Raw genomic sequence first — 25,711 nt, 5'->3', positions numbered from 1 at the left:
GGCAGAGCATGACCCCTGCACTCCTTGATCCCTGGGCCTCAAAGAATCCCCCAAATCCCACAAATCCCAACAACTGTCACACTTCAGGAAAGGAGCAAAAAGAGGCAAAGCCATCAAACCATTCCCACTGCCAAAGAATCCCAAAATCCCACAAATCCCAATAATTGTCACACTTAAAGAAAGGAGCAAGAAGCAGCAAAGCCAACAAACCATTCCCACTGCCAAAGAATCCCAAAATCCCACAAATCCCAATAATTGTCACACTTAAAGAAAGGAGCAAGAAGGAGCAAAGCCAACAAACCATTCCCACTGCCAAAGAATCCCCAAATCCCACAAATCCCAATAATTGTCACACTTCAGGAAAGGAGCAAGAAGGAGCAAAGCCAACAAACCATTCCCACTGCCAAAGAATCCCCAAATCCCACAAATCCCAATAATTGTCACACTTAAAGAAAGGAGCAAAAAGCAGCAAAGCCAACAAACCATTCCCAATGCCAAAGAATCCCAAAAATCCCAATAATTGTCACACTTCAGGAAAGGAGCAAAGCCAACAAACCATTCCCAATGCCTTGACCTCTCCCAAAATGAGCAGCCCCACAACCAGAACTCTCTTGAGGTACAAAAACCTCTCCAGGAATCCCTGGAAACTTTGTTAGAATAAAAACTGGAACCACAGCTCATCCCATGGAATTGTTAACAGGGACATGAGAACTCCAATTCCTGCTCAGGGAGGGTCTCACTCCCTCCTCCCAAAAATCCCTGGAAATGGCAAAATGAACCCCAAGGATGAAAAACGTGCCAAAAAACCTCCCCCAGCTCCTTCCCTGAGCAGGGAAATCTGGGATTTGTGGAAGTTTTACCTTCACAGGTGGGTGGGGGTCCCTCAAACTGCAGGTGGGTGCCCAGTTTGCAGGTGAGGATTTCGTTCCCAATCAGGGTGAAGCCGGGGAGGCAGCGGTACCTGACGATGTCACCTGGGAAGGGATGGAAAACAGGGGTGGGAGGGGGAAATGCACCAAAAAAGGGGAAATTATGGGGGAAAAGGGGGATGGAACAGGGGATTGTAGGGATAAAAGGGGAAATGGAGGGATAAAAGGGGAAAATAGAGGGATAAAAGGGGGAAATAGAGGGATAAAAAGGTGAAATAGAGGGATAAAAAGGTGAAATAGAGGGATAAAAGGGAGAAATAGAGAGATAAAACAGGGGATTGCAGGGATAAAAGGGGGAATGGGGGGATAAAAGGGGGAAATGCAGGAATAAAAGGGGGAAATGGAGGGATAAAAGGGAGAAATAGAGGGATCAAAGGGGGAAATAGAGAGATAAAAGGGGGAATAGAGGGATAAAAAGGTGAAATAGAAGAATAAAAGGGGAAATAGAGGGATAAAAGGGGAAATAGAGGAATAAAAGGGGGAAATGCAGAGATAAAAGGGAGAAATGGAGGGATAAAGGGGGAAATAGAGGGATAAAAGGGGAAATGGAGGGATAAAAAGGTGAAATAGAAGAATAAAAGGGGAAATAGAGAGATAAAAAGGTGAAATAGAAGAATAAAAGGGGAAATAGAGGGATAAAAAGGTGAAATAGAGGGATAAAAGGGGAAATAGAGGGATAAAAAGGGGAAATAGAGAGATAAAAGGGGGAAATGCAGCAATAAAAGGGAGAAATGGAGGGATAAAAGGGGGAAATGCAGGGATGAAAGGGGTAGGTGCAGAAAAAAGGGGTAAATGCAGGAATAAAAGGGGGAAATGCGGGGATAAAAGGGGAAATGGGGGATAAAAGGGGGAAATGCACAGATAAAAGGTGTAAATAATAAATAAAAGGCTAGGAAAGCCATGCTGGAGTCACCCTGGGATAAACTCCAGTCACCACACCAGATTTGGGAATTATTCCAGGTGCAGACTCCTCTCAAAGAGAGCAGCCAGGGTGAAAAGCTGCTCCAAGAAAAAAAAAAAAATCCTGGCTGCAGCCGCTTCAAAATGTGGATGACAAAAAAAAAAAAAAAATCACAATAAAACCCTCCTGAAAAATCCCCAAACAGCAGAATAAAGGCTCCAAAGCTTCGTGTGCAACACCTGAGAAATATCATTATTCCCAAAGATTCCTGAGAGATTCCAAACAGCCTCAAATCCCTCCCAAAAACCCAATTTTTTCCAGGGAGGAAAAGGCTGGGAACAACGGGAACACTTGGATGTTGATCTCCCATGGAAAACCCTCCTGGAAAGCCAAGATTTGGGGGGAAAAATGCACTCCCAGGAGCTGGAGAGGTGGGAGTGAGGATGAGGAGGATGAGGGAAGGTTTTACCAATGTTGAACTCCTCGTTTTCTGTGATGATCTCGGCGTTGGGAACCATGGTGGGAGGCTGGCAGCGGAAAAGCTGGAAAGCTGCAAAGCAAGGGAGGAGCAGCACGTGCTGAAGGCAGCCACCATGGAAGCAGGGAAATGCCTCCCTCCCCACCAGGAAAATCCTTCTTTTTCCACAAGAAAAACCCCCTCTCTCTACAAGGAAAATCCTCCTTTTCCACCAGGACAATACTATCTCCCCATAAGGAAATTCCTCCTTTTCCACCAGGAAAATCCTCCCTCCCCATCAGGAAAATCCTCCTTCTCCACAAGAAAAATTCTTCCTCTCTACAAGGAAAATCCTCCTTTTCCACCAGGACAATCCTCTCTCCCCATAAGGAAATTCCTCCTTTTCCACCAGGAAAATCCTCCTTTTCCACAAAAAAAAATCCTCCCTCCCCACCAGGAAAATCCTATCTCCCCATAACAAAATTCCTCTCTCCCCACCAGGAAAATCCTATCTCCCCATAACAAAATTCCTCTCTCCCCACCAGGAAATTCCTCCCTTTCCACCAGGAAACTCTTCCCTCCCCACCAGGAAAATCCTCCTTTTCCACCAGGACAATCCTCTCTCCCCACCAGGAAATTCCTTTTCTTCCACCAGGAAAATCCTCTTTTTCCACAAGGAAATTCCTTCTTTTCCATCAGGAAATTCCTCCCTCCCCCCCAATCATGAAAATCCTCCTTTCCCACAAGAAAACCCCTCCCTCTCTCCACTGCAAACCCCTCTCTCCAAGGGGCAGAGGGTGTTTTTTTGCATTTTCCCAGACCATAGAAGTAGATGGCGAAGATGCCTCCGTTGGCGCCGTCGCTGTGGAATTTCAGCAGGACCTGGTTGGAGGAGCTCTGGGCAGATTTCTTGGCTGAGTTGCCTGTGAACACCCCCAGCTGGGGGGATGTTTGCTGGGGGCCATCCCTGAAAGAAGAAAAATTGATTTTTTTCCCAAGGATTTAGGAATCTGACCCCCTCCTGCCCAGGGATGACTCCTTTCCTTTATCCTCCCTTTCCCACATCCACATTTCTGCCCCCTGCTCCAGTTTAACCCCTACAACCTCTCCTGGCTCCCAGCTGACAATCAGAAGCACAAATTTCACTTTTAACTTCAGAAATTGAGGAACTAGGACCTGTTTCCCAAAGGAATTTTCCCTCCCTGTTTGCCCAGCAAAACATGGATTCTGAATATCCCTTTTAGAACACCAGGGGATATTCTGAAGGTCAGACTTTGAGTGCTACAAGCTCAAAATTTGGTCACAAACTCTTTAATCAGAGCTCCCCTGGCTGCCTGAAGTTGATAATCTCCATTATTATGCATAAATAACATTTTTATTTATTCATATTAAAAGAAAGCTCGAAAAATTTTTTAATTTCTCTTTTTTTTCTCCAAAACACCAGGAAGCTCCCAGCCTGCAAGGGGGATCCCAGGGGTCCCATTCCCAGCTGCTGCTATTTCAAAGCCAGGATTATTTCCCAAAATGAGTCCTTGGAGTGACTCCTGACCCTCTGCACCCACCAGACAGTGATGAAGTCGTTGTAGGGCTCTGTCTGCAGCAGGGTGAAGTTCAGGTGGATCCCATATCCCACAGGCACTGTCAGCAGCCAGGTGCAATCCTGGGAATTTGGGTACTGGTTGGGGAAGCCAGGAGAGTAAACTGTCCCATTCTGGGCTGTGACATTGCCCCCACAAGGCACTGCAGAGAGAAACACAAACCCAGTGAGGAAATATCCCCTTAACCACCCTCATATCCCATTTTTATTCGTGTTTTTGGTACAAAGGTAACAATTCTGCATACAGAAAAATCCAGATCTTGGCCTAACTTGCCTGAAATAGTTCCTCTCTGCTACAAGCACAGAACCAGCACTGAAAGAGCAGCTGAGGATTCAGCTCTTTGTGTTCTCTGGGGTTCAAGGACTTACAAGAGGGCAAATATCACCTCTCTGCCTCCTTCCCAGCTCCTGCAGAGCCAGTGCTGGGATAAAGGTCAGTGCTCCTGGGAAATGGGCTGGGAAATCTTCAATAAGCAGCTCTGAACTTCTTAAAGGTTCACCTGAAACCCTTCTGGAAGTAAATCCCACAGAATTCCAGCCAGCAGCCCCAGGGGTGAAAGGCTGAAACAGCCATGAGGGGGTTGGAAAAGAGAATTTGGGTGAGTTTGGATGCCTGGAATGTAAATCTTCAGCCTGCAGAGTCCTCTGAACAGAGTTTTCAGAAAAAAAACCACCTTGGAAGATTCCTGAGGATCTCCCACCTGGATCATTTTGGAGATGCCCAAGAAGGAGAGACAGGGACACACACAGAATCCTCAGAGCTGCAAGGTTCTTTTACCAGCGACTATTTTTATTTATCAGAGCTAAACCAATGGAAGCTGCATGTTGTTGAGGGAAGAAAGTGTCACAGACATGTTTTATGAAAAATCCTTTCCTTAGGATTTTTCCTACTGAGAAGCTGAGAGGCCTCAGGAACAAAATGTGAAGAATGATTGTGGAATGCAGCAGGTGGAGCTGGGATTGGTCTCATGTGGTTGTTTCTAATTCATGGCCAATCCCAGTCCAGCTGCCCAGACTGTTTTGGTCAGTCTGAGCCTTTGTTGTTCATTCCTTTTCTATTCTTAGCCAGCCTTATGATGAAATCCTTCCTTCTATTCTTTAAGTATAGTTTTTAATATAATATATATAATAAAATAATAAATCAGCCTTCTGAACATGGAGTCAACATTCTCATCTCTCCCCTCACCCTGGGACCCCTGTGATCACTGACACAATAAAGCAGCAAGGAATTATCACTCCAAGGGCCCTGGACTGTGCCTCACAGCAATAACAGCTCCAGCAGGGAGGTGACAGACACAAATCCTCCTCACCCACACCTCAAGACTCAACCCCCTCTCAGAAGCTGCCGAAACACCCCGAAGATTCACCAAAATACCTCGTGGAGCCCACATTTCCCTCCAAGAGCGCATTCCCAGCCACCCCTTTGCTCCCAGAGCAGACCCAGCCCATCCCAAGGAGCTGAAGCGCCCAGGTGAGCCCAGGCCGTACCTTCACACCTGGGCAGGGGGTGGTCCCAGTTCCTGTTGGTGCCGTGCTGGCAGGTGAGCACGGGGTGCCCGATGAGCTGGTAGCCAGGCAGGCACTCGAAGGAGATGGACTGGCCCACGTTGTAGCCAGCTCCTCTCACCACCCCGTTGGCAAAGGGCTCCGGGTCGGGGCATTCCTGCAGCTCGTAGGCTGGGAAAACACAGCGGAAACGTGTCGGGGATTCATCCCCCCGGGAAAAAGGGACAGGGCAAGGAGAAACGGCCTCAGGCTGTGCCAGGGGAGGGGCAGGATGGAGTTCAGGAGGAATTGCGCCATGGAAAGGGTTGGAAGGGGGTGCCCAGGGAGGCTTGGAGTCAACAACCATGGAACTAACTCAACAACCACGGAACTAACTCAACAACCATGGAGTTAACTCAACAACCACAGAACTAACTCAACAACCACGGAACTAACTCAACAACCACAGAATTAACTCAACAACCACGGAATTAACTCAATAACCACGGAATTAACTCAATAACCACGGAATTAACTCAATAACCATGGAACTAACTCAACAACCATAAAATTAACTCAACAACCACGGAGTTAACTCAACAACCACGGAGTTAACTCAACAACCACGGAGTTAACTCAACAACCACGGAGTTAACTCAACAACCACGGAACTAACTCAACAACCACGGAACTAACTCAACAACCACGGAGTTAACTCAACAACCATGGAACTAACTCAACAACCATGGAACTAACTCAACAACCACGGAGTTAACTCAACAACCACGGAATTAACTCAACAACCACGGAATTAACTCAACAACCACGGAATTAACTCAACAACCACGGAGTTAACTCAACAACCACGGAGTTAACTCAACAGCCAGGGAGTTAACAGAATTAACTCAACAACCACAGAATCAATTCATCAACCACAGAGTTGACAACCACTGAATTAACTCAACAAACACAGAATTAACTCAAAACCCACGGAGTTAACTCAACAACCACAGAGTCAACAATCACAGAGTTAACTCAAAACCTACAGAATTAACTCAGCAAGCACGGAATTAATTTAACAACCACGGAATTAACTCAGCAACCACTGAATTAACTCAAAACCCATGGAATTAACTCAACAACCACAGAGTTAACTCAACAACCACAGAGTTGACTCAACAACCACGGAATTAACTCAACCTCCACGGAGCTGACTCAACGCCCGGCGCGCCCGGGGCAGGGCTGTCCCTGCTCACCTTGGTACTCCAGCTTGAAGCCGGGTTTGTTCTGGGAGTGGTCGCTGTGGAAGTAGACGGTGGTCTCGTGGGAGGTGGACAGCAGGGAGCCGGGCAGCTCGGCGCCGCTGAAGCGCCCGATGACGCTGCTGGTGTCGTAGGGCCCGTTCCGGATCTCCACAAAGTCGTGGTTGGGCTCCGTGGAGAAGTTCAGGAACTGGATGTGGGCACCTGGAGAGGGGGAAGGAGGAGTTTGGCTCTAAAAATTGCAGCTGAGATTTTGCATCAGCTCCAACAGCAGCTCCAACAGCAGCACCAACCCCAGCTCCAATCACGATACCAAACCCAGCTCCAACATCAGCACCAACCTCAGCTCCAACACCAGTACCGACCCCAGCTCCAAGATCAGCACCAAGCCCAACATCAGCACAACCCCAGCTCCAAGATCAGCACCAAGCCCAACATCAGCACCAACCCCAGCTCCAATCCCGATACCAAACTCAGCTCAAACATCAGCACTGACCCCAATATCAGCACCAACCCCAGCTCCAAGACCAGCACCAACCCCAACATCAGCACCAACCCCAGCTCCAATCCCAATACCAAACCAGCTCCAACCCCAGCACCAACATCAGCTCCAACCCCAGCACCAACATCAGCACCAACCCCAACATCAGCACCAACCCCAGCTCCAACACCAGTACCAACAGCAGCACCAACCTTGGCTCCAATCCCAATACCAAACCAAGCTCCAACACCAACCCCAAAATCAGCACCAACCCCAGCTCCAATCCCAATACCAACCCCAGCTTTAAACCCAGCTCCAACCTCAACATCAGCACCAACCCCAGCTCTTACCCCGGTTTCAATCCCAATCCCAATCCCAGCTCCAACCCCAGCAGTGCCCACCCTCAGAGCCCTGGGCACTCAGCAGGATTTAACTGCCCTGGGGACACAGAATGCCATCAAACTGACCCAGAGGAGCTTTGGAGGGGAGGTCAGGAGGGTATTCCTCCCTGGGAGGGTGGGCAGACCCTGGCTCAGGTGCCCAGAGAAGCTGTGGCTGCCCCTGGATCCCTGGAAGTGTTCCAAACCAGGCTGGATGGGGCTTGGAGCAGCCTGGGATAGTTTCCCCTGGCAGGGGGTGGAATGAGATGATCTTGAGGTTCTTTCCAACCCAAACCAGTCAGGGATTCTCTGATTTTTCAGCCCCTCTTCTGTGACAGCACCAACCAAACCCAGCTCTCACCAAACCCCACTGGCAGCAGGATCCTCCATGTGCAGTCCAGGTTGCTGGGGTAATTTCCTGGGAATCCTGGGCTCAGGAGCACTCCTTCCATCTCTTCTGCTGTTCCTCCACACTGGGCTGGAAAAACAACAGGGTGTGTGGTCAGGATCCAGTCACAGGATCCCTTCCAGGATCCCTGAGGGGTCTGTCTGGGTGAGGGCCATGGGAAATCATGGAATTAAAGACTCAGCTGAGACAAAGGAACCAGCACCAAGTTTCCAAGCACTGCATGGCCACATCAGGAATGGATGTGCCTTTCTCCTGCCCTCTGGAGATGAAGATTGAGCACAGGGATCCAGTTTGGGCCACCACAGAGGGAGAGCCAGATCTGAGCAGTGAGGGGGGGATGGACACCTGCTCTGCCCACAGACATTGCATCAAACCAGGCACCAGCACTTGCTTGACACCTTCACCAGCTCAAAAAATGACTCTGAAGAAGCTGAGTGATCCTATTTTGACCCCAGTTCCAGCCTCTTCTTTCCCCTGCCAATCTCTGGGCAGTCTGTCACTGATAAATCCAGCACAGAGTGTTTGCTCACTGCCTGCAGCCGACTGCCAGCCACGACAGCCCAAAAATATGTTTACAAAAGGCATCACATGAAATTTAAGCACTGACAGCACCTTCTCAGGCTTATCTGGATGACCTCCACCTGGTCCCAGCAGCAGCACCCAGCTGAATCCAGCCAGGTGTTCTCCTAACTCACTGTGACAGCCAGGCACAGGCTCTTTGTCCAGTATCTCATTACCCCAGACCTGCTCCTAACGAGGTTTCTCCCAGAAGATTTCTCTTTCTTTTTCCTCCTAATGGCTCTTTAATAGAACTGCTTCTGAATTATTTAGAAGCCCAGTAGCTGGAGGAAGTAGACCAGGAGAAAATCAGCACAGCTGCAAACTGTGCTTGGAGCAGGAGCTCTGGTGGACACAGGACAGAGCCCCAGGACTGTCACACCCCCAAAGGTGACAGTCACTCCTCCAGGAGTGACTCCAGATGTGTTTCTGCCTCTCTGCAGCTGCCTGACCTTTCCCAGGGAGGTAAAAAGACAGGCACAGCCAAAATCCTGCTGGGTTGGGAGGCTGGTGCTGATTCAAAGAAGCAAACTTGTGGTTTGCCAGCTTTTGGGATCCTCCTCCATGCTGGGATCTCCCAGCTGAGCCCAAGGACTTCTGCTTCCATGCAGAGCAGCTCCCAAGGGAATGGGTCCTTTAGCTCAGTCATTCTCCTGGAAATATCTCTCCATTTATTCTGCCCTGCAGATCATCAGATAAAAGAACTGTTGGCTCTTATAATTACTTTAAAGCCAAATGATGTAAGCTGGAACAGCAGGAGCCCAAAATAACTGTTAACTAAAGCTATTAAATGCATAAATGTCTCTCTCAGAGCTGCAAAATGTGCAATATGAATATTAAACATCTACATTTGCTAAAAGCAAATGACTGAAAATAATTTTAAAAACCTCCTGCAAGTTCCCTTCACCTCCAGGCCTCTTCCACAGGGAAAATGGAATGTCCAATCCTTTCCAGGCCTGAACATCTGAACAGATCTGAGGGTAACCAGTGACCTGGATAAGTGACCTGTGGTGTCAGCAGAGTGGGCACAGCAAGTTGGGATCCTGGGAGAGACCAGGCCCCAGTGAAAGGAGCAGCTCTGGTGGTATCAGATACATTCCACAAAAATAAACCACGCTTCAGATGAGAAAAAAAATCCTCAAGCCATAAAACCAACCTACTTCCAGCACGAGGAAATTGGAGGTTTTCCCTTTTGAATGGTTTTGTGCTGAGGGGGATAATTCTGTGTTTCACATTTTGTGCTACAGCCACATCTGTAACATCCAAAACAAAGCACTCCAGGCAGCCCACGGGGACTTCTCGGGCACAATTTCCCTGGCAACCCAATGTTTTCCCACACTCAGAACCAACCTGAATTTCTCTAAATCAGCTCTTTAGCCTCTTTTTTTTTTTAGGAAAGAGTTATAAATATCAGCCAGGTAGAAAGAAGATGAGTCCTACCAATGCAGAGGGGTGGAGGGTAATTCCATCGGCGCACCGTGCCTGGCATGCAGGAGATGTGAGAGTGGCCCTGCAGGGATGGAAAACAAAAGAAAACATAACAGGGGTTTGGGAGGTGGATGGAAAACAAGGGGAGAGCCCTCTCCCTGTCCTGGCAGGAAAAAATTCCCTGCAAGATGGATCGGATCCAGAGGGAGATGCTTGTTGCATCTTGGGTACCAGAAAAAGTGATGCCTTAAAGAATGTAGGAATAGAACAACTTGATTTGGAGATAATATTTCACACTTGGGTTTTATCTTTGGAGATCATATTAGTGCAGGGGATAATCTAAAGGCTGGTCTTTATTGGAGGAGTCCAAGGGAAGATATGGAAAAATGCCCACTAATGCCCACTCCTGCAAGGGGGGTGAATACAGTTCTACAAATTTTGCAAATTAGCATAATTGGCAAAAATCATCAATTAGAGACATAAATAGTGAGGCAATTCAACCACCTCTGAATCCTCTCCTTCAGTCAGGGACTAAACTTTGTTGATGAAAATGTGTCTCCAAGAGCTGGTTTCAACCTTGGATGAACCAAGGAAGGACAGGAACCTGGGACCCCCAGCCTGGAGCTCTGGAATGTCTTTTGTCTTTCTGCCTTGGGAAAAGGCAGGGAAAAGTGCTGGGCCTGGCCACAAATACAACCACAGAGCCACAAAAAAAGAACACAGAGAACATAAAAAGCAGGAATCCTTCTGGTGATGCCTAAAGATCTGGACAGGAGGACAGAAAGGAATAAAGTAGGAATTTATTAAAAGGTCTTTACAGGAGACACCTTGGGCAGCACCAGGCTGTGGCTACACCCATGATGGACCCAAGATGGCCCCTGAGTCATGAATTTTCCCACTTTTGTAAGTTTTGGTCCATTTCCACTTGGGTTCAGAGTGCAATCCCACTCCAGGGGATGCAGTCCCACCCTCCCAGGCTGCAGCAGTGCCCAGGATTGTTCTGTGGGACTGGCTCAAACCCTTCACATGGAGTTCAGAGTCCCCCCTGAGGCAGTGCAGAGCCTGCAGAAGCAGGGAGCCGTGGCTGTACCTGCAGGGCGTAGCCGGGCTCGCACTGGAAGGACACCACGTCGTTCACCAGGTAGCGCTCGCCGATCTTCAGCCCGTTCCCGGGAACCGCCGGCTCCGGGCAGCTGGAGAGGCCCACGGCTGTGGGGGGAGGGAGAGGGGAGCTCAGGGAGTGGGGATGGGGCTGTGCTGGGGGCTGGAGCAATGGGAACACACTTCTTGTTTCACCCCACTCCCGTCTGCCAACCACCACCGCAGACTCTGCGTGGGGGAATTGCGGAATATCCTGCTGCAAACCCAACCAACGACCTGCCACATCTTGTGTGGGGTCATGGACTCTCCTTCCCTTCTCCTTTCCTCTCCTTCTCCTCTCCTTTCCCCTTTCCCTTTCCCCTTTCCCTTTCCCCTTTCCCTTTCCCCTTTCCCCTTTCCTTTCCCCTTTCCTTTCCCCTCTCCTTTTCCCTCTCCTTTTCCCTCTCCTTTTCCCTCTCCTTTTCCCTCTCCTTTTCCCTCTCCTTTTCCCTCTCCTTTTCCCTCTCCTTTTCCCTCTCCTTTTCCCTCTCCTTTTCCCTCTCCTTTTCCCTCTCCTTTTCCCTCTCCTCTCCTCTCCTCTCCTCTCCTCTCCTCTCCTCTCCTCTCCTCTCCTCTCCTCTCCTCTCCTCTCCTCTCCTCTCCTCTCCTCTCCTCTCCTCTCCTCTCCTCTCCTCTCCTCTCCTCTCCTCTCCTCTCCTCTCCTCTCCTCTCCTCTCCTCTCCTCTCCTCTCCTCTCCTCTCCTCCCCTCCCTTCCCTTCCCTTCCCTTCCCTTCCCTTCCCTTCCCTTCCCTTCCCTTCCCTTCCCTTCCCTTCCCTTCCCTTCCCTTCCCTTCCCTTCCCTTCCCTTCCCTTCCCTTCCCTTCCCTTCCCTTCCCTTCCCTTCCCTTCCCTTCCCTTCCCTTCCCTTCCCTTCCCTTCCCTTCCCTTCCCTTCCCTTCCCTTCCCTATTTCTTTTCTTTCCCTTTCCCACAGCTCCCTCTCTCCTAACCCCATTTTCTCCTCTCCTTTCCAAATCTCTCCTCTCCATTCATCTTCCCTCTCCCCTCTGCACAGCCCAGGGAGATAAAAGGAATCCTGCAGGCTCCTCACACCCTCTCCCAGCAGCTCCTCTCCACGATAACCTCCTGCATCCCTGCAAGGCTCCTGCTCTGCTCCAGCCCCACAGAGCTCCAGGCAGGGGGAAAATCAAAGAGAAAAGGAGTGAGGAGAGGCTGAGCCTCCTCCTAAAGCCCAGTCACGCTTCCCTCCCTGCTCCTGGATGTGCTGCTTGACCTTCAGAGAGGCAGGAGGGAAAATGGCTTTAAATAACTTCTCCTTCACATCAGTGCCTTTCACTCAGTCCCAAATTGTGCCTGCCTTTGGAGCATGCAGAGGTAAGAGCTCAGCCTGAGTACCACAGTGAGGGAGAAACCTGAGTTTTCCTCCCCTGTTTTAGCTCATCTCTCCCAACTTCCTGCCAGAAGGAACACAGAAAAAAACCCAGGGCTCAGGGCTGGGAGATTCCAATTGTACAAACAGAGCAGAAATCACATTATTTCCAGCTGCCCTGAAAATCAACACCTATTAATTTCCTCAGCCAAGGAAACAGACAGGGCTGATAATCCCCAGGCTCATGAAAAACCTGGCCATGATTTTTGCAGGAGGGTGCTCAAAGGATTTATTGATTGGAATAGAGGTGGAGAAGAAACAGAGACACAGCCAGAGGATTCCTGCAGCTCCCAGAGCACAGGCTGGGCACATTTATTCTCTCCCAATCCTGTGGTGGCTGTAATCCTGCTGGATTCAATCATGGACAAGCTTTCAGTGAGTAAAGGCAGCAAATCCTGGAATGTTTCGTGCTGCTTGGCTCTAAAGCAGCCCCAGCTGTGCCACTGCAGGGAATCTCACACTGCTTTGGGTGGGAAGGGTCCTCAATCACCCAACACCCCCTGCCTGGGCAGGGACAGCCCCCAGCAGCCCAGGCTGCCCTTGGACACTTCAGGGACACCTCCCACCAGCCCAGGCTGCTCCAATCTGCCCTTGGACACTCCAGGGACATCCCTCACCAGCCCAGGCTGCCCTTGGACACTCCAGGGACATCCCCCAGCAGCCCAGGCTGCTCCAAGCTGCCCTTGGACACTCCAGGGACATCCCCCACCAGCCCAGGCTGCTCCAGGCTGCTCTTGGACCCTTCAGGGACATTCCCCACCAGCCCAAGCTGCCCTTGGACACTTCAGGGACAGCCCCAACCAGCCCAGGCTGCTCCAAGCTGCCCTTGGACACTTCAGGGACGTGGCAGCCCCAGCTCCTGGGGCAGCACTCCTGTGGCCACTTCACACAATGAACTGCACCCTCCCAAAATCCATTTTCAGCCTTGGAAAGAACCCAGAGCAGCAGAAGGTTCCAGAGCTCAGAGCTGTGCTCAGAACCAGCCATCAGCCCCAGTGCCCAGCAGGGTTGGGGACACAGCCACAGCTGTCCCCAGGTGTCTCAGCATTCCCTGCTCTGCTGTGGGACGTGGCCAGGCCAGCCTGGGATGAGCCAGGGAGCTCCAGGCTGGCTCCCAGCCCTGTCCCACAGCCCTTGGATGTGCTGGCAGTGCCCTCCTGCACCCCCTCACTGCTGCTGGGCTCAGTGGCACCAATTCCAACCTCACACAGCAGCAGAGCTGAGAAAATCATGGAATATCCTCAGCTGGGACCTGCAAGGATCATCCATCCCACTCCTGGCTCTGTAGGATAACCCCAAAATGTTTAGGTTGGATTTAGGGCAGGGTTCTTCTCCCAGAGGGTGCTGGGCACTGCCCAGGGAATGGGAACATTCCCAAGAGCTCCAGGAGTGTTTGGACAGGGTGAGATTGTTGGGGTGCCTGTGCAGGGCCAGGCTTGGACTGGATGATCCTGGTGGATCCTCCCAGCTCAGGATATTCCAGGATTCTCTGCCAGTGTTGTCCAGACCCCAGGCACTCCCATCCCCCTGCAGCTGGGCTGCTGCACCTCTCCTGATCAGACATCAGGAATCAAACACACACCCAGGGGAAAACGAGTTTTTGTCATCCCCATCCAAACCTGACAGCCATTTCCCAAAGGATTCTCTTCCCTGCCTCAGCCAAGTTTGTTCTCTCACCACTGGAGATTTCTTTTTGAAAACACATTTTCTGTCTAGAATCACATTTAGCCACGTGCTGGGGTCTGTATTCCCAAAAAAAACCTGGCATGAGACCTGCTGGGAGCAAAGTGCTGCCATTCCAGGGGGTGTTGGGATCATCTCTACCCAGGAACTCACTCAAGTGCTCCACACCACCACAGAATTTGGGTTGGAAGGGACCTTAAAGATGTTTTTAAGGTGTTTTTAACTTTTCATTAAAAGGACTGGGTGCCCACATGACCTCAGAGCTCCCACAGGTTGTGCCAAGGTGGGAGGATGGATCAACCACCTTGGGGATGCTCCTGTGCAGGGCCTGGGCAGCTCTGAGGAATTCCTGGATCCAGGAACGTGCCCAGGGCAACTCAGGGTGCTGGGCTGTGGGGACAGGAGCACATCCAGCAGGTGAGGGAGGGGAACATCCCCAGCACCCACTAAAATCCTGCAGAAAACCCACCCTGATAACCCTGATTGATAACACTGATATCACTGACAGCCCTCAGCCTGTGAGCAGAGGCTGCCCAGGCTGTTTGTGCAGCCCCATCCCTGCAGTTTTTCCAAGCTCAGGCTCTATCAAAATGTGCAAATTGAGTTTTATCTCCCTTCTGAGCCCGCTCTCCTCAGCAGCTGCCAGGGGATGACCTCTGAGGACCCTTCCAGCCAGGATTTTTGGGATGAGGACATGGTTCCAGCAGGAAATGCCAACAGCTGGAAGTCTCTGGCAAGCAGCACTCCCCAAGCCCAGATCCCAGCCCTGCACCCACGGATTTTAACCCCTTTGTGCCACCACACAGACACAAAAAGCTGCCACCAGGATCATCCCACCCTTCTGCTCCATCTTTTCTCCATTGATCACTCCCTCCTTGAGAGCAGGGAGCCACAGCAGCTCCTTCTCCCTTCTCCCCCAGCCCCGCAGGCACCTCCCCATCTGGCAGGAGCGGCGGGATCAAGGCTGGAGCTGCTCTTACTTTTGTATTCCAGGTGAAAGCCGGCAGCAGAGACGCTGATGTCGGAATAGAAATGCAGATAGAGCTGGTTTGAAGTGCTGTTGAGCAGCGCAGGCACTGTGGTTCCTGGCAAAACAAGAGGTGCACAAAGGCACTGTGAAAAATGCACATTTGAGGATTGGCTTTTGGCAAATACTCAAATGAATATTGTATGTGTTGGGTTAGAAAGTGATGCTGTGTTAATTCTCTTAAGTAGGGTGTTAAATATAGTTTGGGTTATAACAAAATGTTAAAATAGAAACTGTGCTGTGTAGGATACTTTTTTAAAGAAAGGATTTGCAGCGAGCTAGCAGCCACAGGACACCTGAATCTTTCAGAGAAAGAGAATTTATTGCCCCATTATCAGAAGAAATTAACTTCTTCCCACCTCAAAAGTGCTGTCAGGATTCAGAGGAAGAAGCTGACACTGCCCAGCCAGAATCCTGTGTGTGAATGGAATTGATGCATCATGGGTGAGGTGTATGAATATGCAACAGGCTGCTGCTTTTAAGGGTTAATCCTCTGTTCATGTGGGTCCTTTTTCGGGCTTATTTTCCCCAGAAAAGGTACCTGGACTGTCCATAACTCTTTGTTTCTATTGTCTCATATTGTCCTAATCCAAATTGTCCAAATTATTATTCCTCTAATTGTATTTTTATAACCATTTCATTACTATTAAACTTTTAAAATGTTAAAAACAAGTGACTGGCATTTTTCACAGAGAGGATCTCTCTCCCCCTCCTCAGAGATTTCCTGACAACACAAAGTCCTTGTAACGAGCTCCTCTTGGTTTTGATCAGGAGCTCCTCTTGGTTTTGATCAGGCTCTTTCTAACGAGGCCAACTGAGAAATACCCAGGGCCTTTCCAGGGGCTGCTCCTGGATTTCAGCCTGTGGAGCTGACAAAAAGCATCAAGGGATGGGAAAGAGCGTGGGTGGAGCTCAGGTCGGGGAAAATTCGGGATTTCTTCATCCCCTGGAAGCTGCTGCAGCAGCAGGACAGGGCAGCTCCATCCCAGACCCTTCTCCTGCCAAGCTCAGGGCATTTTGGGCATATTTTAAAAAGAAATGAGGTTTTGGGCCATTGTTCTGCCGGTGGTGCTGCATTTGAAAGGCTCTCAAAGTTCCTCCCTGCTCTGCTAAAAGCAAATTCAAGGAAAAACGCAAAGATTCCAAAGGAAATACAAAAATCCCAAGGAAAAATGGAGTTGGTTTTGCTGCCCTTCACCCATTCTAGGGGACATCAAACAGGTCAGGTCACCCTGTCAGGTGTGGTGGCCTCACATCCCAGCAGAGCTGAGGGAATTCCCATTTCCAGGAATAAAACCCCACTGGTTTTGTGTTTAAGGCTCCATCTCAACCCTTCCCACAGGCAGATGGAATTGAAATTCCCAACCCAACAGAGCACATGATTCCCTTGAAGTCTATTCCTAGCTTTTGGTGCTTTTTTAAGTTTAATTTTGTGAGGTGAATAAAATGAGGCAGGAACTGATGGGCCACGTACCAGAGAAGCTCCCCAGCATGGTGGCTGTGTTGTCTCCTCCATCAAACACTTCCAGGGAATCCCAGTTCTGCTCTGTGACAAAACTGATCACCTGGATCTGCAGAGAGAAACAAAACAATGAAAAAAAAATTGAAATAATGGGAATAAATCAAATTAAAAGCAATTAAATGGTCACTAATTGAGTTTACACACTCTGGGAGTTCAGCACTGGCAAAACTTGGAGACTTCTGCCTTTGATCATTCCCACTGGGATCTTCCAGCTCTTTTCCCCCAAAATTCCAAACAGAAATGCTGTTTTCTGCTGCTGCTCCAGAACTCCTGCAACTGCCCAGCTCATTTACAGCTGCTGAGAATCCCAGCCTTACCCCCACCATGTTTGGAGAAATCCCTGAAGACTTGGAGCCCTTTCAAATGAGAGCAACCAGGGATAAAATAAACCCAAAAACCACCTCACATTAAACAACAGGATTTTAAAAATCCAATCAAGTTCCTGCCTTGTTCCTCAGCTTTTAGTGGGATCACTCGAGTGCATTTTCAGATTTCACCTTTCCCTGCCATGCCCCATAAGGTTTGGAGGCCTTAGGAAGTCACTTGGCTCCATTAGTTGGAACATCAACAGAAATCCTTGGATGAGAAACATCGGGAGAGCTGAGAAATCTGCATTTATACAGAAAAGCAGAGCTGAGAAATCTGCATTTATACCGAAAAGCAGCTCGTGCTTGAGTGAGGATCTCCATGGAATTGCACAGCTTTGTTTGCCAGGATTACCATTAACAGGGATTTTGCCTAAATCCTAAATGCTGATGCTTCAAAGCCTTCAGTGTCCCATTAAAAACACAAACTTGGTGAATGGGGTGAGAGTGAGGCAGAAAATCTGAGTAAAAACCACCTGTTTTGGGGAAAATTCAGATTTAATCTGTAAGGTCTGGATGAGATTTTCCAATTTTGGGTATCTCAAATTAAACTGGCAGGCAAAAAAAAACCAATTCCAAAAGGAATCTGAAAGTTAAATCAGGAGCATAAATGAGTTGCACAGCTTGGCTCCAAACAAGGAGAGTGCTGGAAAATTGGCAAAAATGAGCAGTGAGGAGACTTCAGTGCCCCCAAACTTTCACTAGACACATGTGAACCCTCTCTCTTTCTTCCCAAATCTTATCCCCTGATTTCCTCATCCCCCCTAATCCCCCACTCACCTCTGCCTTGCTGCACATCAAATCAAAACCTCTCGTTTGAAAATAAATAAATAACAATAATTTAAAGAAAATCAATCCCCCCACTTCGGCCATTGAAACCCATTTCCTCCTTGATTTACTCCGGGTAATAAAACCGGCTGTAAAGTTCCTCCCAAATATTTTTTTTTTAGCAGAAAGTGAGCGGAGTTCAGGCAGCAGGAATCGCAGTGACCCCCACGGAGCCATCACTGCTCCCACTGACCCTTTTTTCCCTTTTTTCCTGCCTCATTACACCCCTATTGTGATTTACATTATTGGAAGTGGAGTGAGAATGAGCGTTTTGTTTGCTCTTACACCGCCTAAATTATTTATTCTCCTCTCTCCCCCCTCCTCCAGCTTAACGGAATAAACATTTTTAAGGTCCTAATTCTAGTCTGACATGTGGATTCACAAGGGATCTGCATCTATTTACTGCCACGTGTATAAATTAATTCACTCAGGAAGGTTTGCTCCGGGAATGAATAATTCATGGCAGAAGTGCCAGCTTCTACCCTGATTACATAAAAATCCTGCTCCTGAGTGCTGCTACCAAGAAAGCTTCAATTTCACCTCCTTCCCTGATTTACAGTTGTTTAACCTTTAATTGTTGTGCAAAAAGGGGGTAAAGCCATGCTGGAATTAAGATCTAATGATGGAGAACCCAAAGGAAGTGGTGCCAGGATGGATCCAGCTCCAGCTCCGTGATCATTCCCGCCCTGGGGGCTGCACTGGGACTCCTCCCTGCAGATATTTCAGGTCCTGAAAAGCCAAAACCTTTCTCCAAGGGCTTTTCTTCCTCCCTGGAAGAGCCAGGGAAGCTGATGGATCAAGACCAGGTGACAGCAGATCCCGGTGACACGTGGAAGTGCAGACCTCAGCACTGCTGGGGGCCCCAGAAATAAGGGATCAAAGAATTGTAAGGGATTGGGATGGATTTTAAAGCTCATCTTGTTCCAAAATCTCTGCTGTGGGCAGGAATATCTCCCACTATCCAAAAGTGCAACAGGTTGGAAGCCCTGCCCAACCAGGCCTTGGACACTTCCAGGGCTGGAGCATCCACAGCCTCCCAGGACAATCATAAAAAAGAACTTCTCTCTAATATTTAATTGAAATTCCCTCTGTTTTGTACCAGAGTGAGGGTCACACTGAGGGACTGCTCTTCCCAAATCCCACCCTGTGCCTCCCTGACACTGCTCCTGGAGCTCTGGGGGAAGAAGAACCTTTCCCTAAATCCAACCTGCCCCTTCCCCTGGCACAGCTCCAGCCTTGCCTGGTCACAGACACCACCAATGACTCCCTGCCTGATCCTGGCAGTAAATGAATGCCTGATTCCAGAGAATTTCACATCAATCCATCCCTGTCCTATGAGGAGCAGCCATTTCCCATCAGGTGGCCTCCCTGGGTGTCCTCCTGTCTGTCCTGGCTGTACCTGAATCCCTGCTCCCTCGGGCACCGTGATCTTCCACACGCAGTTGAGGCTGTTCAGGTAGGGCTCAGGGAAGCCTGGGGACAGGATGGTTCCTTTCCTCTCTGTCAGGTTCCCCCCGCAGGGCACTGCCATGAGGAAAGCAGAAGGAATTGGTTTTGCTAAAAACATCGTTAAAATGACAAGAAATCGAGAGCTGGTTGCGATTTAAGGATGAGATTTGTTGGAATAATCCTCTTTTCAGTAACTTTTTTTGCAACTTTTGGCACATTCTTTGGGTGTGGGGAACACGGGAGGATGATCTTCAGGAGCTGCTCTCCTTCAGAGGAGGTGAAAGCAGCTTTCAGCCAGATCTGATTTATTTGAGATGCTGTCCCAGATCTCACAAGAGTATTGGATCAAAAATGTCAATTCCCTGGAATTTGGGGTTAAACTGTTCTTATTCAGAGCCAGGCTAGGCTTTGTATTTTATCAATCATGGAATAGTTTGGGTGGGAAGGGACCTTAAAAATCACCAAATTCCTTCACCCAGACACCTTCCACTGTCCCAGTTTGTTTCAATCCCTGTCCAACGTGGCCTTGGACACTTCCAAGGACGGGACAGCCACAACATTTCTGGACAGAACCACAAGAGGTTTTAAAGAAGTCTTTTACATTTCATTCATTTACATTTCAATTCATTAGTGCAAGGATGGGACAGCCACAACCTTTCTGGCCAGAACCTGCAAGAGGTTCTAAGGAAGCTTTTAACATTTAATTAATTAACATTTACATTTTTACATTTCAATTCATTAGTGCTTTGTTTTGCTGTTGATTTTCCCACAGAAGGGCTGGAAGAGACCCACAAACACCACCAACATCCAACCCTTGTCCCCTTTTCAGGACAACCCAGAGAGCAGCACTGCTCCCAGTGACTTTCCCAGTGCCACCCACCCTGCTCCCACCTCCCTCAGTGCCACCTACCTGTCACTACAGGACACAAAATAAAACAACGTGGGCATGCTGCTCTTTTCAAGGTAAAAAGAGAGCTTTTAATTTCTGATTCTAAGATTTATAGATTTCCAAAAGTGACAGCGGATTGGAGGGTGACAGTGCCACCTGTCCAATGACACTGGACAAACCAACAGTCCACCAAATTTCTCCTCTTGAAATAAAACGATGTGGACACGCCGCTCTTTTCAAGGTAAGAAGAGAGCTTTTAATTTCTGACTCTAAGATTTATAGATTTCTAAAAGTGACAGTGGATTGGAGGGTGACAATGCCACATCTCCAATAATACTGGACAAACAGCCCACCAAATTTCTCCTCCTCCATAAAAAAATGCAGAACAACGAGTTATTCACAGAAAGCGCGCGAGAAACTTCGTTACAAGACCGCGAACATCAGAAAGCTCAGAAAAACTTCAAAAAACCAGGGTGACACTTACCCACACAGGTGGGGACGGAGGAGTTCCACTGAGCCAGGGCCCCGGGCATGGCCAGGCACTGGATGGCAGGGGAGCCTCTCAGGCTGTAGCCGGGGCTGCACTCGAAGCGCACCAGGGCGCCCACGGCGAAGTCGCTGCCCAGGCGCCGGCCGTGCCGCGGCTCCGGCACCGAGCTGCACTGCGTGGCGCTGGTGCGGGGCACGGCTGCCACAGAGGGAGGCACAACAACACGGTCAGTGCTGGCATGGAGCTGCTGGGGTCAGCATTTGGCAGTTTGACACTGAAAACAACAAGTATCTAAACGCCAGGGTGGTGTCGGATGCAGACTTGATTGTTGATTGAGTGTAGCTAAAAGCTTGAAGGATCAGGGTTGAATCCAAACTTGGCCATTGATAGATTGTACCTAAACCCCAAAGAGGGGCTGAATCCAAACTTGGCCACTGACTGATTGTACCTAAAAATCTAAAGTATTTGGACTCAATCCAAACTTGGCCATTGACTGATTGTACCTAAACCCCAAAGTGTCTAAACCCCAAAGAGTGGCTGAATCCAAACACAACCATTGACTGATTGGACCAAAAAATCTAAAGTATTTGGACTCAATCCAAGTATGACCATTGACTGATTGTACCTAAACCCCAACGTGTCTAAACCCCAAAGAGGGGCTGAATCCAAACTTGGCCATGGACTGATTGTACCTAAAAATCTAAAGTATTTGGGCTCAATCCAAATATGACCATTGACTGATTGTACCTAAATCCCAAAGTGTTTAAACCCCAAAGAGAGGCTGAATCCAAACATGACAATTGACCAATTGTACCTAAACCCCAAGCAGGGGCTGAATCCAAAGTTGACCAAACTGACTGATTGTATCTAACCCCCCAAAATATCTAAATCATAAAGACAGGATGAATCCAAGCATAACCATGGTTTGATTTTATCTAAATCCCAAAGATTGGCTTAATCCAAGCATGACCATTGACTGATTATGCCTAAATCCTAAAGATTGGTTTAATCCAGGCATGACCACTGAGTGATTACTCCTAAACCCCAAAGCATCTAAATCCTGAAGAATGTCTGAATCCAAGCATGACCATTGACACATCATTCCTAAATCCCAAAGCACCTAAAGCCCAAAGCTGTGCTGAATCCAAGCATGACCACTGAGAAGAGAAAGAAAGAACATTTCACTCCCAGTTCTGGCAGCTCAGGTGATCTGAGTTCAAGTGGTTCCATGCCAGCCTGAGTGGAGGTGGCACTTGGTGACACAGCTGGGTGGGCATGGGGGCACTTGGATGAAGGTTGGACTTGAAGATCTTGGAGTTTTTTCCCAGCTTTAATGATTTAATGATTCTATACCTGAAACAAAAGCAGCTGGGACATCCAGAACCTCCCCATTGCCTCCCTCCAGAGAACTTCCCTCACAAAAAAAGGTTGTATGTACCCAGGGGAAACAAAAGATTTGGCAGTGGCTTCCCAAAAAGCCAATTTGTTGCCTCTGTGGGGAACCCTTTGGGTTCCTCAGCTCCCTGAGCCTCGTGGCCTTGAAGGAACAGCAATTGGGAAAAAATCTTCTTTGGAAAAGAGAGAAAAGGGGGATTTAAGTTGTGATGGTGCTGAAATTGTTGATATTCCTGTTGAATACTGGGAATTAGTCAAAGACAGCAATGAGTCTGGTAGATAAGTGAGGAGAAAAACTCATCAATAAAAACAGGTCTATTGCCAAGGGAGAATTCAATTAATATTTTCCTCTGAGTTGCTTTAAATTTATGAGTGTTTAGCTAATTAGAGTCTGGCCAGGCAGATCCAAATCAGGATTGCCCTTTTCCCCTTGCTTCCCATGCAGCTCTTGCAGGAGGGAGGAGGAAACCTTCCCTGGTTTCATCAAAACCTTTGTTCTGCTGAGCTCTTTGAAGATTACAATCACAACCACGGCTGTTTCACACTCATTAGGCAGGAATTCAAGAGAACAGATCTCTAACTACTCCAAAAATCCAAACCACGCTTTGCTTCACCCCTGGAGAAGGCTCAGGTCATGCCAGTGTCTGTCCCCTCTTTGCAGCAAAAGCCTGGATGTTCCCACAGATAACTCCAGGGAGCACGTGGGTGAGAAATCCCTTCTGCTTCCCCACTGCTCCATGCATCATTTGCTATTTACTCCCATAAAATCCCTGAGTTGTTCTCACCCAGTGCAGCACAAAGCTGTTACTGAAAGGATCAAGGGGCAGGAGTGTGACAGCCCCGAGCCTGTGACACGCACAGAGGGAGGATTTCCGAGCTGCCAGACGGGATTTCAGCTGCTTACACCCAGCAAAGTGCTAAAAATGCTACTAGGAAGAATTGCTGTGGGATAAATCTCCAAATTCCCCGTGTGACTCCGGGCAGGACGCCGGGATGGGGCTGATGGTAATCCTGGGATGTGCAGGGCTCAGGCTGAGTGGGAATGAAAGGGCAGAATACAAAGTACCCACAGCAGCCAGCCAGCCCTGCCAGAGCTCTGCTCCCAAAGGAATCCTAATTCCCTGTGATATTCCCTGCTCAGAACCCCCAGACACCAAAAGCAGCTCAGGACACCCCTGGGAGTGACCTGAGGACACTTCCAGAACACACCTGAACTCACCTTGGTAGACAAAATGAAAGCCTTTGGCTGTGGATTGACCCTTGGAGCTGAATTTGATGAGGATCTGGTTGGTGGTGGCCAATGGCAAAGATTCCCCTGGATGGGGAGGAAGGAAAACAGGAGAGACAGAGGTGAAGGAATGAGCCACAGGGAGCAGGTGTTGGGTGTCAGCTGTGCCAAAGCTGCTGTCCCCAGCAGGGACAGGGACAGGGGAGAGGGACAGGGGACAGGGAGCAGCTCTCTACCTGAGTGAGAGCCCGAGAGGGAGCTGAGCAGCCGTGAGTGCTCCGTGGGGCCATCGTGCACCTCCACCACGTCATTGAGCGCCGTCTGGAAAAAGGCAAACTGCCCGAAGAGCACTGTGGGGACAGGGACAGGGCTGGCACCGGCCACTGCTGTCCCCAGTGCCACCACACTGCTGTCCCCACACTGCTGTCCCCAGTGCCACCACACTGCCATCCCACTGCTGTCCCCAGTATCACCATGCTGCTGTCCCCAGTGCCACCACACTGCTGTCCCCCTGCTGTCCCCAGTGTCATCACACTACTGTCCACAGCACCATCACACTGCTGTCCCTACACTGCTGTTCCCGTTGTCATCACACTGCTGTGCCCCCACTGCTGTCCCCATGGCCATCACACCATCATCCCCGCTGCCATCCCCACTCAGTCCCAGTGCTGTCCCCATTGATGACTCCACTGCTGTCCCCATGGCCATCACACCATCATCCCCGCTGCCATCCCCACTCAGTCCCAGTGCTGTCCCCATTGATGACTCCACTGCTGTCCCCATGGCCATCACACCATTGTCCTCACTGCCATCCCCACTCAGTCCCAGTGCTGTCCCCACTGATGACTCCACTGCTGTCCCCATGGCCATCTCACTATCATCCCCACTGCCACCCCCACTCAGTCCCAGTGCTGTCCCCACTGATGACTCCACTGCTGTCCCACTCCCATCCCCCTGCCACCATCCTACTGCTGTCCCATTGCTGTCCCCACTATCACCCCACTGCTGTTCCCTACACTGCCCTACACAGCCAGGCCATGGGGCAGAGGCATTTTCGTGGAACCCCAGAATCCCTGAGCTGAAACAGACCCCAGGGACCAACCCCTGACCCCCCAGGATTCCCAGCATTCCAAACTGGGATCTATTTTCCCAGCACAACCTCTGTCCTGTGTTTCAGCTGCCTTTATTCCAGGCAGGGACAAGGTCTGAGTGACAGCCTGGAAAAATGGGAGCCCTTTATTTATCCCAAATTCCAGAGGCAGCACCAGCCTCCCCTGGGTTCATTAACACAACATTTTCCCACTGATTCCCAGCCCTCTAGGAATTTTCTGTGACTCATCCCCTTCCCCTGCCTAGGGAACACGAGGTGCAGAATTCCACTGAGGAACAAAAATTATTGATTAGCTTTAATTGGCTCCCATTGGGTTGAACTTTGGACAAATCCAGAATTTTCTCTGACTCCAGCACGAAGAGCACCCAACAGCACCTCTTGCTGCTCTCCCATCTTGCCTTATCTCCAGTTCTGGATGCACTTGTAAAAAATCAGCATTAAAAACCCAGCAAATAAGAGTTGCAAGAAGAGAATCCCATAAAAATTCCAAGCATGGTACCATAGTCCTTGGGCACGACGATGGAGTACAGGCACACCTGGCCACTGGTGTAGTTTTGGGGATAATTTGGGGACAGGACGACTCCATCTGAGCCTGTGTACTGCCCTCCACAGGGAGCTGCAAGGGAAAAGATCATGGAGCACCCCTGGAGCCTGGAAATGTCCCCAGCCAAAATTCCCTGCTCCAGGTGCTGCTCCCTGAAAGTTCTCATTGGAAAAATCAAGTTGATCCCACCCTGAGTTTGTGCTGGCTCCACGTGGAATTATCAAACCACTAATTAATGTAGGATTTGCATTGTTCCCCACCTCACAGTTGGGGATGAGCTCCTTTTGCCACTTTTCCTCAGTTTTCCCTGCCAGAGCCTTCCCAAATTAGGGATTTCACTCCTTCCCCCCACCAGCTGTCTCTTGATTCCCTTCTCAGCTCAAGTCTGACTGCAAACCATGAAGTCAGAAAAGAAAACTAAATAACCACAGAGAAACCCTAAGAAAAAAAACCCTTATTTTGTCACTGAGCTCTGTCCCTGCTCAGGAACACCCAAAGCTGAGGGTTTGGATTAGCAAGGATCAGGTTTAGCCAGGGTTTAAGTGGATTCCTGACTCCTGCCCTGTGCCAGGCACTTGGGATGTGTCAGGCACTGAATCAGCCACATCCAGTTTCCTGTCTGCCTCCAAAAAAAAATTAAAAACCTCAAGAAAACTCCCAGGAATCAGCTCTTCCTGTTAAACAAAGAGCTGTCAAAACCCTGAAAAATGATGAAAACTAATTCCTGGTAAAACCCGTAAAAAAATATGGAAAAAATAAGAAA

General features: G+C 49.2%; 1 protein-coding gene across 1 annotated transcript in view; it reads right to left on the bottom strand.

Annotated features, from left to right (window-relative positions):
- The window catches only part of CSMD2 (CUB and Sushi multiple domains 2), a gene marked incomplete at its 5' end in the record, with an annotated part of 252,580 nt that overhangs the window by 30,574 nt on the left and 196,295 nt on the right, over positions 1-25,711 (bottom strand). Inside the window, 16 exons of the mRNA XM_084222825.1 lie at positions 861-974; positions 2,300-2,380; positions 3,109-3,254; positions 3,850-4,027; positions 5,373-5,561; positions 6,626-6,835; positions 7,854-7,970; positions 9,900-9,969; positions 10,978-11,096; positions 15,081-15,185; positions 16,602-16,698; positions 19,242-19,366; positions 20,665-20,868; positions 23,285-23,380; positions 23,530-23,643; positions 24,904-25,020. Coding sequence (XP_084078951.1) covers positions 861-974; positions 2,300-2,380; positions 3,109-3,254; positions 3,850-4,027; positions 5,373-5,561; positions 6,626-6,835; positions 7,854-7,970; positions 9,900-9,969; positions 10,978-11,096; positions 15,081-15,185; positions 16,602-16,698; positions 19,242-19,366; positions 20,665-20,868; positions 23,285-23,380; positions 23,530-23,643; positions 24,904-25,020 — 2,082 coding nt within the window. The remainder of the gene's footprint in view (positions 1-860; positions 975-2,299; positions 2,381-3,108; positions 3,255-3,849; positions 4,028-5,372; positions 5,562-6,625; positions 6,836-7,853; positions 7,971-9,899; positions 9,970-10,977; positions 11,097-15,080; positions 15,186-16,601; positions 16,699-19,241; positions 19,367-20,664; positions 20,869-23,284; positions 23,381-23,529; positions 23,644-24,903; positions 25,021-25,711) is intronic.

Source organism: Fringilla coelebs (genome assembly GCF_963513975.1).
Source record: "Fringilla coelebs genome assembly, chromosome: 28".
Lineage (NCBI taxonomy): Eukaryota > Metazoa > Chordata > Aves > Passeriformes > Fringillidae > Fringilla > Fringilla coelebs.
This window is presented reverse-complemented; position numbering and strand designations above follow the sequence as displayed.